Here is a 14,813-nt window from a genome sequence, read left to right on the forward strand (position 1 = left end):
CATAGCCAAAATAACCACACAACACAAAGGCTTGATGGTCATAAGGGAACCATTTAATCAGCAGGATTTTAGACCCAAATACACAGTCCAGCTGTAATTATACACAATGTATGCACACACAAAGTCTCAACATGGAGCAAATGAAAATATCTTAGTTTTATTCTTCAGGAACATATCTGAATTCATGCCTGACAGTGTTTGCCTTGCAGGCTAATGTAGTGTCATCTACAGCACTTTGCTGAGTTGATCACTTTGGAATTTGAGGTTGAACCCAAAACAGGTCAAGCTGTTCGAGTAGTCATGCAGCTTCCTAGGTTTACTGTATAACTTGCTGATATAACAGCACACTGCATTCACTAGCTAGACTTAACATGCACCTTTTGCACCGTACATCATGCATACTGCAGATTAACTGAACCCCGGGGAGACAAAATCAAGACCTCAGCTGCTCTGAGGAAGATTAACTAGTGTTTAAAATATAAATAACACAACAACCTTGTTCAAACACTTGCAGAGTTTTGGATTACTTAAACCCACTTTTTTGCCCACTAACCGACCTTTTGCCCACCTGCTTGGTCCCTCACACACAGCCCAGTGAAACATTGGGAGTGATACCCAGAAGGTTTATCATCAAAGTCAAAGTCATTCTTGCCCATAAACCATGAGATTTACAACAAAAAAAGCAAAAGCATCCATGCAAGGTCAAGTCAAACCCAAACCCAAGTGCAGATTGTTTCCTTCAGTCATGTACACATTGAATGTGTGGTCATGTCTTGCACACATACTTTACATCAGTAGTTTGTCTAGTACATTTGGAGTACAATCTGAACAAACACCTACATTCTCCATTATTATGAACAGTAAAGCGCACACGAAATTAATCAGAATCCCTCCCTTACTGATAGTCACAGAGGCACTGCGAAGAAAGACAATCATATGAAAGCACGCCTGGGGGGTTCCACTCAATGTGCAGACACAAGACTTGTAATAACATTTTCCAGACAGTGATCGGCATTTCCTTTTAGATTCAATATTCATATGAGCTATTCACTTAAAGGATGACCACAGGAGACATCGCCTGCCTGGTTTGACAGAATATATTGAATAAACTCTTATAGTGCATCTGTTTTCTTTACATCCAGCAGTGGGTATCATTTTAAGCGAATACACTGCGAGAGGAACGTGTGACCTGTACAGATCTGCTACATATAGAAAGTCTTCTCAGTGACTAAAGACTGAATCAATGGATGCAGCTCCTAAAAAGTTCAGTTTGTTCGTATTCATCTGTTAAACCTGCACTACGTGATTCTGCGTGTCCTCGCTGTCCTCTCAGCCTGTTCGTTATGAGCACTTTGATGTGTGAAAATGTCGACACATTTGGAAGAATGATCCATGTAGCTACGGCTTGTTTTTGGGAAGGGTAGGTCATTTCTAGTAAGTAACTTGTTAAGCAACAAGTACAGTCATTTGTGACTTGATAAAAGTGGCTTTCCATATCCAATCGATCTGACCAATAACTGGAGCAAAGAGTTTGACTTCCTGTGCAGGTGAACACACTGTTGGCTTACCATCACCTCACAACATCAACCACTTATTTACTTTTAGTTTTTCATCATGTCCATACATTTGAGGAGGACTAGAACAAATTGAGTTTGATGGCTTTTGTGCTTAAAGTGAAAATTTAAGAGAAGCTTGCGACAAAACCAGGCCATGTAAAAAATGTAACGCAGTAACCAAGGTCTAAGAACAAATAAGAACAAACTGGAAATAAGGAGAGGGCCAAGTCAATCCTCATTTAAGGCTTCTTCTCCTCTTCTTCTTCTTCTTCTTCTTCTTCTTCTTCTTCTTCTTCTTCTTCTTCTTCTACCTCTATGTCTATGTTCTCCAGCAGAGTGTGCTTCTCATCCTCCGGCATGAGCGTGACAGGGTTTAGGTGAAAAATTTGCCTGTAAAAAAATAGAGAAGATAATCAGGTGGTTATTAATCACATGTACACCTTCTGTATATTCCAGCAGATTATTCATTCACTCATAAACCCCATGAAACAGGCTCACTTGTGTTCACAAGTTGGGAAGAACATGTCCAAGATCTTGACGATGACCGCTGACCCGACAACGCCGATCACCACCACCCACATAACCAGGAAGAACAGAGGCAGCGACTCGGAGCTGAAGCGCCTCAGACGCTCCCTCACTTCCTCCACCCACTGACACATGGCCTGAGGAGATGATGGAAATGAGACGTGAACATTTTCTGCTGGTACAAGGCTCTACTACTACTACATGTTAGAAAAGGCTAGAAAACAAACAGAATGACAAAGAGTTTACGGGACATCATGTGTCATAAGCAGCGATCTGTATTCTCACTGGAATCTCACGCATCACGTTAGCGCTCGAATGTAGAATGTATAGAAGCTATCATGAGTTTTCCACCCTCCTGCAATGCAGTGCATTCTCAAACAGCAGGATTGACTAGTGCCAGAAAGAAGCAAAATTGTCAATTGTTTAACTTTTGTTATAGCTCCCATTAGCATCACGCAATGTTCCCAAGGCTTGCTAAACCTTTTGAAAGTCAGTTTCAAAACCTCAGGAGTGATCACCACTACTGTTAGCTCTGACAAACGTACACAGACTGTGCCTTTAATATAAGGCAAGCACATGAGTATCCATACCAGCCAGTGCTAGAGCATGAATATCGACAGTTTCAAGACAACCATACGAGTGAATCCCTTCGTACAAACTGACTTTCCATTCCCTGTTTATTTCAAGAGACCCCCTGAAATGTTTTGCCACCTCTGAGGCGGTACGTACTGTGCGTCATCAGGTCTAGCATCAGACTTGGCTTACAGAGTAAGATGATATGAATTCTTTGGGCGGAGTTTCCATCTGAATCTGATCCGGCTGGCTCGGCTCTTTGACGTCAAATTCATCACCGTATCTGACATCGTACAGCAGGTCGGGGTCCATCCGCAGGGGGGTCTCTGGGAGCTTTCCCGGGGCTGCAATCTCCTCCTGCGTGGTCTCTGTGTGTTTCAGAGGGTACTGGCTGGTGGTCTGGGAGATCAGCTGTTCCTCATCTGATTTAATAAACAAAACACAATTAACTGGACTGTGATCGAGTATCTGCATAATAATAACAATGAGAATCAGAAAAAGCTGCATGTTTTCATACCTTTTCTAGGATTTGGTGGATCTGTGACAACCACGTCGTTCTCCCTGGGAAGCCTGAAGATCTCACTGTGTCCGATGGGGTAGATGTTGGTGAATTGAGCCAGCTTCTGGAAATCTGGGCTCATCAGTATTTTCACCTCACACATGTCAGGCTGCTGGACCTAAATGATACAAACCCAAAGGGTGTGAATCATATCCAAATACTACTATTCCAAATTATGATCTGAGGGTATATTCTCTATACTGTCATAGACATTTACCTCTTTGCCCTCCATCTCTATCACTTCACTGAACACCTGCAGAGCCACCACCTCCTCCGAGTCGCTGTACAGCCGGTTCTGGCTCACCATCACCCGGGTGACAGTGGACACCAAGTACCCAGATTCAAACTCACTGCTTCCATTAATGCTGTCTACTGGGAAATAGGACTCAATGACAGTTCTCCAACAGGTTATATTTTAACTTTCAGTTCTTCCACCATTAGCGGATGAATATATCAATTAAACATTAATGTAACACAATGTAATGGTATGATATTGTAAAAAGAAAGCAACCCCAGCCAAGAATAAATCATTTGTATTTCCTGCAGGGTTGGATCAGAATTTTTTCTGGTTTGTGTTATTATTATGGTTTAGTTCTTTCATGATGATGATGATGATGATGATGTGATGGGCACTCACAGAGAAGAGCTTGGCAGTTGAACCTGGTGACCCCTGACAGCTCTACGGGGATGTCATTAACCAGCACCTGCTCTTCACCCACCGAGATGTTTAGATTGATCTGAAAGAAGAAGTAGCAGCGTTATGGCTCGGCTGAGTTTAGTAAATTGGTTCATAAATATTGTAACGTCATATACCTGCAAGCTGTTGGAGTCCTGCAGCTGTGTGTCCGCCAGTGTCCCTGCTGTCACGTTAATCACAATGTTTTCCTATGAACAATATCAATAGTCAGAAAGAAAGGAACACACAAATAGACAGGTGACGATCAGTAACGCTAAGCTAACACTATGCTAACATCGTGGCTGACATGTTACCGTATTCAGTTGCCTTGGCGACGGCTCTGTGCAGGTTACTGAGGCAAACAGAAGAGATAAAACACAAACTGCTAGACACGCCGTCTCCATCTTGTCTTCACTTTACAACGACAGACAGCAAGATCTAATCCATACACTGTGTACGGCTAAAACAAAAACATTGAGCAAGACATATCAACTGCGCACGCGCGCGGGATTTCTAGCCACTCTTCTCGCGAGATCAGGACCGTCAGCATGGCGGTGCTCCTTGAAACGACGTTGGGCGATGTTGTAATTGATTTGTTTACAGAAGAAAGGCCTAAAAGTAAGAAAAATAATGTCATTTACAAGTAACGACAGCTCATTATGTGAACTGGTGCTAGCTGAGTGAGCCAGTGACAAACTGACGCACAGCACGAGTGGCTGCTAGCTAAGGCTAAGGCTAAGGTTAGCTTGCCTTGTTTATTTAACATTAGCCAACCTTACTTTGCCTTCATTTATACACGCTAAGTGTTATTAAGGCTTTGGTAATGTTACAATGCCGTTGTAATGACTGTCGTATTAACCTCTATACTCTTTTCTTCTACAGCTTGCCTTAACTTTCTGAAACTGTGCAAGATAAAGTACTACAACTACTGCCTCATCCACAATGTTCAGGTAATGCTAAATACTGCCTCATCCACAATGTTCAGGTAACACTAAATACTGCCTCATCCACAATGTTCAGGTAATGCTAAATACTGCCTCATCCACAATGTTCAGGTAACACTAAATACTGCCTCATCCACAATGTTCAGGTAACGCTAAATACTGCCTCATCCACAATGTTCAGGTAACGCTAAATACTGCCTCATCCACAATGTTCAGGTAACGCTAAATACTGCCTCATCCACAATGTTCAGGTAACACTAAATACTGCCTCATCCACAATGTTCAGGTAACGTTAAATACTGCCTCATCCACAATGTTCAGGTAACGCTAAATACTGCCTCATCCACAATGTTCAGGTAACGCTAAATACTGCCTCATCCACAATGTTCAGGTAACGCTAAATACTGCCTCATCCACAATGTTCAGGTAACACTAAATACTGCCTCATCCACAATGTTCAGGTAATGCTAAATACTGCCTCATCCACAATGTTCAGGTAACACTAAATACTGCCTCATCCACAATGTTCAGGTAACACTAAATACTGCCTCATCCACAATGTTCAGGTAACGCTAAATACTGCCTCATCCACAATGTTCAGGTAACACTAAATACTGCCTCATCCACAATGTTCAGGTAACGCTAAATACTGCCTCATCCACAATGTTCAGGTAACGCTAAATACTGCCTCATCCACAATGTTCAGGTAACACTAAATACTGCCTCATCCACAATGTTCAGGTAACACTAAATACTGCCTCATCCACAATGTTCAGGTAACGCTAAATACTGCCTCATCCACAATGTTCAGGTAACACTAAATACTGCCTCATCCACAATGTTCAGGTAACACTAAATACTGCCTCATCCACAATGTTCAGGTAACGCTAAATACTGCCTCATCCACAATGTTCAGGTAACACTAAATACTGCCTCATCCACAATGTTCAGGTAACACTAAATACTGCCTCATCCACAATGTTCAGGTAACGCTAAATACTGCCTCATCCACAATGTTCAGGTAACACTAAATACTGCCTCATCCACAATGTTCAGGTAACGCTAAATACTGCCTCATCCACAATGTTCAGGTAACGCTAAATACTGCCTCATCCACAATGTTCAGGTAACGCTAAATACTGCCTCATCCACAATGTTCAGGTAACACTAAATACTGCCTCATCCACAATGTTCAGGTAACACTAAATACTGCCTCATCCACAATGTTCAGGTAACACTAAATACTGCCTCATCCACAATGTTCAGGTAACACTAAATGGTCCCTTGTAAACTTCTGTAACAGAGCTATGAATCAATCTCAGTAAACTCCTCCTAACTCGCCTAACTCACCTGAGGAGGGCGATATAGTCCCAGATCACATTTGAAAAGTTAAACTCTAGACTTTACGCCACTGTTTATGTACGGACTACATTTTGCGAACTTCCTGAGGTTGTGGTGCGCAGATGCCTGAACTTGCCCCAAAAGCCACAGCTTCACATGTAGACACACTTGGAACACTTTGATTTCAGTCAGAGCATTTGCCAATGCAGGTAAAGTAAGGTTAAACAATTTGCAGGTCCAGAAGTCATTGTAGGTGTCGGCACAGTATACAGAGGGGACAGATATTGTTGCAAGTTAATGTGGCAGTGCTCTTGTTCCATATCAATAATTAAAAAACACATTTTCTGCAATTATTATAATGTCTATGGGAATCTCATGAGCTGTACAGTTTTTGCAGAATGAGTAAAGCACAGTAACCATGCAGATAAGCCAAACAAATAATTAGTTGCACATGGCCTGTGTGGAGGCTTTAGAATAAATGTGTTTTATGTGCATGTTGTTGAATTAGTTGTGAGAAGTGATTGCATGGCTTTTACCATCATGCTGTAATGCTTACAAATTAGATCGACTTTGTTTTAGCTCTTCTCATAATCATATCCTAACAAAATCCCTAAATTAAAATAATGTGGTTCACAATCCTTATTTCTGAATCCTTACTAAAATCCATCCCGGCGTAAGATCCCATATGTTTTTTATGAACTTCGGAAACGAAGCAGCATACAGAATTGTCTTAAACGTGATGTGAAGCGTGTCTTTTGTTAATGATCAGACTGTTATGAAGATACTGTGCTCTCCTAGTTTATCTGTCCAGTTTTAAGTTGAGACTGTTTGTGTCCTCTTCAGAGAGACTTCATTGTGCAGACTGGAGATCCCACTGGGACAGGGCGTGGTGGAGAATCTGTCTATAGGTCAGTCATCCTCATCACCACTGTTGACTTTTTTTCAGCTCACAAGTTGAGAGAGTGTGTGTGTGTGTGTGTGTGTGTGTGTGTGTGTGTGTGTGTGTGTGTGTGTGTGTGTGTGTGTGTGTGTGTGTGTGTGTGTGTGTGTTTTTTAGCAAACTCTATGGGGACCAGGCCCGCTTTTTTGATGCAGAGAAAGCGCCACGCATCAAACACAGGAAGAAAGGCACGGTGTCTATGGTGAACAATGGAAACAATCAGCATGGTTCTCAGGTGATTAAGATGTACAGTCACATTGTGAGTTTCAGAAAGCCTCCAGAGCAGAAGCAAGCTTTTTTGTTGTGATGTATGTTGTGGCAAGCTGTATACAGTGCTTTTGCTTTTTCAGCATAAATCATCAATTGCAGTTTACAGATCCAATGTTCCCTGCAGACTGTATTACATGACAATCTGGTATTCTTGTCCTCAGTTCCTTATTACCATGGGTGACAACCTGGACTACCTGAATGGAGTCCATACTGTGTTTGGGGAAGTGACAGAAGGCATGGACATCTTGGACAAAATCAACGAGACCTTTGTGGACAAGGACTTTGTCCCATTTCAGGATATCAGGTGAACTAAGACAAACTGTCTATGTAGTAGTATCCTATGTGTCCAAAAATACAATTATTATTTCTCAGAGCAATATCAAGGAATAAGTCTTCCAGTCATGACATGAGAATGTGATCTTTCTGCAGGATAAACCACACAGTGATCCTGGAAGATCCTTTTGATGACCCTCCTGATCTGCCCGTGCCTGATGGATCGCCTGAGCCCACCAGAGAGCAGCTCGATGTGAGTGCAGGGCCACTGTTGATTCATTCATTAAGCCAAAACTGTCTTGACTTAGGATAACTCAAACACAGATTTTCAGAACAAGCGATCCATGCCCACCAAACCTTATTTGGACAAACAAACATGAATAGATGTATAAATATATACAATATATGTACAAACGGCATATACTGCCTAAATAACTCCAGCTGTTTCTGCCACGGTGTGAAGAGTGGCCGAATCGGAGCAGATGAAGTGATCGACGATGCGGATGGAAAAGGAGCCGAGGAGCTGGAGGAGAGGCTGAAGGAGAAAGAAGCCAAGACTCAGGCCATCCTGCTGGAGATGGTGAGAAGAAGACATTTGCTCTCAGCTTTAAACTGACAATACCAACGATGCAGTCTGAGACATTTCTACACTCTTCTGTTACACGTTCCAGGTGGGTGACCTCCCTGATGCAGACATGAAGCCTCCAGAGAACGTGCTGTTTGTGTGCAAACTCAATCCGGTGACCACAGACGAGGACATGGAAATCATCTTTTCTCGCTTTGGGACCATAAAAAGGTGATGCTAACCTCCAAGTTCTACATAATGCTAGTTTGTAGTCAAAATGTTTAGAAATGGTTTGTACGTATGAAAATTGTGTTTATAAAACGTTTCTCATGTTACTCTGTTGTGTGTAGCTGTGAGATCATCAGAGACTGGAAAAGTGGAGATTCCCTCTGTTATGCTTTTATTGAGTTTGAAAAGGTGAGCATCTTGTGTTTTTATGTGATGTACAATATCTAACTGTGTGCACTTGTGTATACAAAGTATGTGGGGATGTGTTTACAGTTTAAAGAAATTGTTCAACATTTTTGGATTTTTCTTTTCTTTGAGTGAGACATTATATTAATATAATATATATATATATATATATATATTTATATTTATATTAAGGTCTGCCTAGCTTAGCATAAGGACTACCAACAGAGGGAAATGAATAACATGGCTCTGTCTGAAGTAGAAGACGTCCTTGGCAACATGTATCTCGTTCGTTTGAACAGCACACAGACAAAAATGTAAATGCAACAATTTGTAATTACGTATTTCCATACTCCTAAAGTATGTGCAACAAGGGTAACTTAACAAGACGCTAATAAACTGTATTGGATATATGTCACCCCCTTTAGTGATGTATGGTTAGAAAATACATAAACGTGACATAAGTGATTTAACGGTTCAGGGAAGGCCTCACTCAACCTTTCAAAGATCAGGAAATATGACATGATAACACATTTATCAGGATTTAGCATTCAGGTGCTCAGCAGTCTTTAGTAAATGAAGAATAACTAGTGAAGGTGACAGAAGGAAACCCCTCAAGATGTGAATAATGAAGTCGGTCATGAACTTTGTTTGTTCTTGTTGAAGTATTATTATAGAGATGTGAAACTTGTATGAATATACTAAATTTACCATGAACCAGGTCCATTGTTAGCGAGCTGTCCATCATGGAAGTAAATGTTAGAAGTTGTTCAGGCAGGTGTTCAGTCTTCTGAACAGAAGTCTGAAGGTCGAGTGAAAATGATTTTCTGAAATGCAATGGATTGTCCTTGTAAATGAGTCATTATGAAGGGTTTTTCCACATGAAGAGCAAGAGTGTATTTTATAAACATAGAAGGACATCAAACATGTCTATAAACACAGTCAATAGAAGCCTTGCTTGTTCTTAAATATCTGATAGAAGATACAAAGTGACGTTTTTGGATATGGTTTATTCGGTCATCCTCAAGTTGCAGAAAAACATTTATTTAGAATTGTTCTTGTTTTCCTAGTTTGGGAATGTTAAATTTGGAGAGAAGATGGCGAGAAAGTTAGTTAGTTTTTATAGTTGAATTGTAATGTGTATTGGCTTAATGCGGCACACTTTTGTTCATACTTAAAAATAATGGACATATTAGAGCTGATCAATTGATTAGTCAATCGACAGACAGCCCTAATCATTTGTCATTGTGTAAGCAGACTTCGACAATACAGATTAATCAATAATGAAAATAATTGTTAGTGGAAGCTCTCATAAAAACAACTTCAAGTTGGAAGATCACATTTTAAATCAGTGTATTACTTCAAATGGTTTTATTGCTCTATCAATTCAGAGTAACTTTTTCTCTAACCTTTCTTTATTCCTTTTGTCTCCATAGCAAGAAGACTGTGAAAAGGCTTACTTCAAAATGGACAACGTGCTCATTGATGATCGACGCATTCACGTAGACTTCAGCCAGTCAGTCGCAAAGATTAGATGGAAAGGCAAAGGTACTGGTAGTGAAGACTTTGTGGTCTGCATGTTTTGAATATTCCTCTTCTTTTTTTTTTCCTGAAGGTCGGGCCAATATAAACATCAGTGTTCACCTCGAGTTAAATCTGACACTGTCTGTGTGTCCTATACCCAGACTACCACACTGTTTACTATGTTAAATGCAGTTTGCCAAAAAATACCAGGATGTCCTACTTTTCTGGCTATTCTTACCCACAATCCTTTACGCAGCAGATATTAGAACAAAAGGATCAAAGTTCAAGGTCAATGTTATGACAAGGTAGTATGTCCCAATTGCATGCATACTGCATGAGTACTTACAGAGTCTAAGGGTAGCTGAGGTGTATACGGTGTGTGATTTGGAACGCAGGGTGTGTTTCCTTCAAAGCCTTGTCTGTCTCCTAGGTGGCAAGTATACTAAAGATGACTTCAAAGCCTATGAGAAGGATGCGGAGAACCGATCCAAACTGACTCTCAAGGATCAAGTGAAGCCCAAACAAGAGTATCCTTGGAAATTTAATTTTCCAGTTTTTCCACTTCATGTCGTAACACATCAGTCTGCACTATTTAACTGTACAGCTTCTGTTGTGGTGGTCGTTTGATTTGGCAAAATCTTTCATTATTTACTTCTTGGAGGTTTCCATAACTTTTCCTAAAGTTCCAAGTATGACCTGCTAATTGAGGAAGAAGATGAGGCGATGAGCCATCGGCATTCTGAGAAGAAACACAAGGAGAAGCAGCACCATCACCATTCAGATGAAGAGGACAGCAGGAAGTCCAAAAAGCACAAGGTAGCTTAAAGCAAACGCAACAATATTATTAACCCAATGTTAATATCACGAGGGGAGAGTTTCTGCTTTTATAGCTTAATTTATCTATTTTTTTCTAAATCTGTAATACCTGTGATGTACTGTGCAAGAAGACAAGACAAACAAACAAACACACAGTTTATTGTGACTTTTCTCACACAAGTCCAGACAGCAGCATGGTATGGGCCTTCTGATTGTATGTATTACACCCTGTCTGCATCGTTAATGTAGCACAGGCTTCATGAAGCTTCTCTTCTCTTTCGCCTTCAGCAGTCTGTATAAAGATATGCCTGAATTGAAGCAGGTTTTCTGCACAACAGCAGGCGCTAATTGTTGCATGATTGCCATTTATAGTGTACTGATCGGTGTATTATGAAATCACATACACGCATCTCTATTGAGTCCTGGCTAAAATGTGCTGATTATCAAATGTGTTTTTTTTAATCTCTTGGAGGTTGTTGGAATTTTGTTTCCGTGTATAAAACCGGCCAAATGTTCAATATTCAAAATTACACAAAGGTCTTTTTACTCCAACTACCTGACTAATGAACCTGTCAATCAGGCTTCCCTAGTCTGAGGAAACGTCTTACAACAACAGAGCATTTGAATCAGGAAATAAAGGAGTTAAAATCTAGATAAAGACAACAGTGAAGCAATCTCCAACACCATAGCATCAACTGTTTAAGCTTGCTTATCAAAGAGTTAGTTAATCCTTACTGTGACAGTAACCAGGTTACACACACACACACACACACACACACACACACACACACACACACACACACACACACACACTCTACAAGGAGGAATTGAAATGTCTTAAGTTTTAGTTTAGACCAAAAAAACTGTCGTAACTCATAATATATTAGAAGAAAATTCCAAGACATGGTAAACTAAAGAAATAAATGGGGTGTGGATATTGTCGAGCCCTATGTACCTATGCACCTCGTCATGTTTACATATGCTTATGCTTATACTATGTATAATAATGCAAAGCTGTAGTAAGTTGTTACCAGCAGCCCAACTACTACATCACATAGAATTGAGCTCAGTCACAGGTTCGCCAGGGCTTCTTCTGTATGTCTGTTCTTGTCCATTTCCATGGCAACATTTATTTAGTTTTTGTCCTTTCATCATGTAAAACAGTAGAGTAACCTCCAGTTCTGAAAACATCTTTAAATGATCTCCTTGACACCAAGTTAGAGTTGCTTCAACCCTCTTAGATCTGTGGGATCATCTGACTTTGCTGTCTTTAAAAGGCTGTAGCAGACTCTTTTTTTATTTTAAAGCTACAGTGAATATACTAATATAAACTACAAAGCCTAAGAAATCCATTGGCACCACCCATGCCACGGTTGTAGTGAAGAAAGCGAAATAATTGGAGCGTTCCAAAGCTAGGCTTAATTTTGTCGATAGAAAAACTGGCCATATTCTCAGGGGTCTCTTGACTTCTCCCCCAGATATCTGAATGAAAATGGGTTCTCTGGGTACCCAGTCTTTGGAGTTGCATAAATTAGGTATGACTGTAAATCCGAGACTCTTGTGGATCCAATAAGCTCAATTTTAATCATGTGTGAGGATGTTAGTCCCCATAGTAGTCATTTCATTACTGAAATCCAAATGCTGATCCCACTTTTCTTATTGTGTAAAAAATTGTATTACTCAAATGTTAGGTATATGTTAGGTATAATGTTAGGTTCTTTATATTATAACTGTTTTCATAATATTTGATTTTCAAAAAAGTGGAATATACTGTATCTCTTGCTTACATTATTGCCGTATATTAAATGGTAACCCCTGTATCATGATACGTACAGTATCATGCAGCCCTAATTGTGAGTTACGTCTCATCAGATGTAGGTGTCAGATCTTTATTTGAATGAGGCCCATATGCTCATTAACAGAGCATCAGTGGGTTCGTTAGCAGCAGCCATACTGAACAGTGCAGGATTGTTCAGGAATGAATGATGGTGTTTAGTCACTCTTTAGTTATACCTAGTAGTGCTTGGAGAGGTTTCCACTGAAGTTGCATTGTTTCCAGTGCTTTCTGAACATGTGCTGTGGTAAGTGTGGGCAGAGGCTCATCAACTGCATAGAAAGAGCTCTACTAATGCACATGCTCACTCTACTCAAAATATCTGATCATTCCGATTTAGTTACTCATAATAAAAGTTACTAATCCGCTGGAAAAAAAGCTTGATTGGGTCCAGTCAGATGTCTGAGAGGACTACTCTGTGTTTGAATGGTCAAATGCATGTTATTTAGTATAACAGCTTTGTTTTGTACATGGTGAACAAAACGCTGTGCAATGGTTTAACCAGACGGACAAAAGTAAAGGGCAGAAAGAGCAGTTCAAATAAAATCAACTGGAAGTGATGCAGATTCATTCAACATATAAATTAATTTATCAGAAATTCGTCCGGTGAGAACTTAGTACTTAAGTAAATATACTTAGTTACATGTTGTTCAGCTTCTCATGTTCTGTGATATTTACAGGACAGGCGAGGATGTACGGCGAGACAGGAAGAAGCGTTCTCGTTCTCGCTCCAGAGACCGGGAGCACAAACACAAACATGGGAAAGAGGAACGGGATAAAGGCCACAGCCACAAGGAGCGGAGCCACAACAGCTCCTCCAAGAAGTCCAGTGATAAAGAGAGGAGTAGGTACAGGTGAGGGAGCTCAGGTCAACTGTACTCGCCTACATCTAAATATGTACACCTCCTGGCTTTAATATCACTTGACTTTGAGTTTTAGAACTCTGTCTTGAAAAAATAAAATGGTTTGAGAAATGCTGTTTTTATATCAATATTAAAAAAAATCCCCAAAATGTGAAATTTGTCTTTTGATTTATTATTAATTTCCAGTTCTGTAATGTCTAAGAAACAAATGAACACATTTACTCAAGTACTGTACCTAAGTATGTTGACGAAAAAGTATTTTCTCCGGGCCAGAAGTGAAGTCTGGACCTCTTCCTTGAACACTTTACATCTAATAAGCTGTTGAAGTTCTGCTCGAGTCTTAAAGTGACAACAGCTTCAAAAGAAGTTCACTGGAGAAGAACAAAGTCAGATACAAAAGAGTTTATTCTCACATGAAAATAAAAACTCTCCCGAGGTTACAGCCGGTTGTAAACACTAAATTCTAACGTTCTGTGCTCTCCTCATATACACATTGTCCACACCTCTGTGATGGTACTGAGGCTAGAAGGTCATTCCAGCGTCTTATTCTCCCGAGTCAGCATTCTACAATAAATGAAGGGACTGTGTTTTTCCATTCCCTTATGATCTAACACCTGTGTCTTCATGCATAAGGCTGATCTAGTCTGTGAGGGTGCTCACTGGATTGTCATGCGTAGTCTAGCTCTGTCGTTTGCCCTCTCTACAGCCGCATGTCACCTGAACAGCCGCATGTCACCTGAACAGCCGCATGTCACCTCTATAGCCGCATGTCACCTGAACAGCCGCATGTCACCTCTACAGCCGCATGTCACCTCCTATAGCCGCATGTCACCTCTACAGCCACATGTCACCTCTACAGCCGCATGTCACCTGAACAGCCGCATGTCACCTCTATAGCCGCATGTCACCTCTACAGTCACCTCTACAGCCGCATGTCACCTCTACAGTCACCTCTACAGCCGCATGTCACCTCTACAGTCACCTCTACAGCCGCATGTCACCTCTACAGTCACCTCTACAGCCGCATGTCACCTCTACAGTCACCTCTACAGCCACATGTCACCTCTACAGCCGCATGTCACCTGAACAGCCGCATGTCACCTCTATAGCCGCATGTCACCTCTACAGTCACCTCTACAGCCG

At 40.8% G+C, this 14,813-nt stretch overlaps 2 protein-coding genes across 4 annotated transcripts; one reads left to right on the forward strand and one right to left on the reverse strand.

Moving 5' to 3' along the window:
* Positions 1 to 31: 31 nt before the first annotated feature.
* On the reverse strand, positions 32 to 4,390 carry ginm1 (glycoprotein integral membrane 1). Of its 2 annotated transcripts, none has more exons than XM_029462923.1 (8): positions 4,204 to 4,390; positions 4,027 to 4,098; positions 3,851 to 3,950; positions 3,431 to 3,582; positions 3,172 to 3,331; positions 2,847 to 3,076; positions 2,055 to 2,218; positions 32 to 1,946 (listed from the first exon to the last, which is right to left on the reverse strand). In XM_029462923.1, exons 1-8 carry the CDS (start codon positions 4,291 to 4,293, stop codon positions 1,796 to 1,798), a joined length of 1,119 nt encoding a protein of 372 aa, XP_029318783.1. In that variant the 5' UTR covers positions 4,294 to 4,390; the 3' UTR covers positions 32 to 1,795. The 2 variants fall into 2 exon arrangements, with proteins under 2 accessions (XP_029318783.1, XP_029318781.1); XM_029462921.1 differs by having other exon boundaries at positions 3,431 to 3,585.
* ppil4 (peptidylprolyl isomerase (cyclophilin)-like 4) lies at positions 4,366 to 13,826 on the forward strand. 2 transcript variants are annotated; one of them, XM_029462920.1, is made up of 14 exons: positions 4,366 to 4,507; positions 4,772 to 4,839; positions 7,018 to 7,082; positions 7,232 to 7,349; positions 7,546 to 7,688; positions 7,814 to 7,910; positions 8,121 to 8,237; positions 8,329 to 8,453; positions 8,573 to 8,639; positions 10,070 to 10,181; positions 10,588 to 10,684; positions 10,841 to 10,973; positions 12,940 to 12,943; positions 13,493 to 13,826. In XM_029462920.1, exons 1-14 carry the CDS (start codon positions 4,438 to 4,440, stop codon positions 13,663 to 13,665), a joined length of 1,389 nt encoding a protein of 462 aa, XP_029318780.1. In that variant the 5' UTR covers positions 4,366 to 4,437; the 3' UTR covers positions 13,666 to 13,826. The 2 variants fall into 2 exon arrangements, with proteins under 2 accessions (XP_029318780.1, XP_029318779.1); XM_029462919.1 differs by lacking the exon at positions 12,940 to 12,943 and having other exon boundaries at positions 4,367 to 4,507; positions 13,488 to 13,826.
* Positions 13,827 to 14,813: the final 987 nt, after the last annotated feature.

Source organism: Cottoperca gobio, chromosome 24, assembly GCF_900634415.1.
Source record: "Cottoperca gobio chromosome 24, fCotGob3.1, whole genome shotgun sequence".
NCBI classification, from domain to species: domain Eukaryota; kingdom Metazoa; phylum Chordata; class Actinopteri; order Perciformes; family Bovichtidae; genus Cottoperca; species Cottoperca gobio.

Coding starts and splice junctions, on each gene's coding strand:
- ginm1 (XM_029462921.1), bottom strand. CDS start 4,293: ATGGAGACGGCGTGTCTAGCAGTTTGTGTTTTATCTCTTCTGTTTGCC. Junction 3,077..3,171: donor TCCACCAAATCCTAGAAAAG/GTATGAAAACAT, acceptor TTATTAAATCAG/ATGAGGAACAGCTGATCTCC. Junction 2,219..2,846: donor AATTCATATCATCTTACTCT/GTAAGCCAAGTC, acceptor TCATCTCCTCAG/GCCATGTGTCAGTGGGTGGA.
- ppil4 (XM_029462920.1), top strand. CDS start 4,438: ATGGCGGTGCTCCTTGAAACGACGTTGGGCGATGTTGTAATTGATTTG. Junction 4,840..7,017: donor GCCTCATCCACAATGTTCAG/GTAATGCTAAAT, acceptor TGTCCTCTTCAG/AGAGACTTCATTGTGCAGAC. Junction 7,911..8,120: donor CCACCAGAGAGCAGCTCGAT/GTGAGTGCAGGG, acceptor CACGGTGTGAAG/AGTGGCCGAATCGGAGCAGA.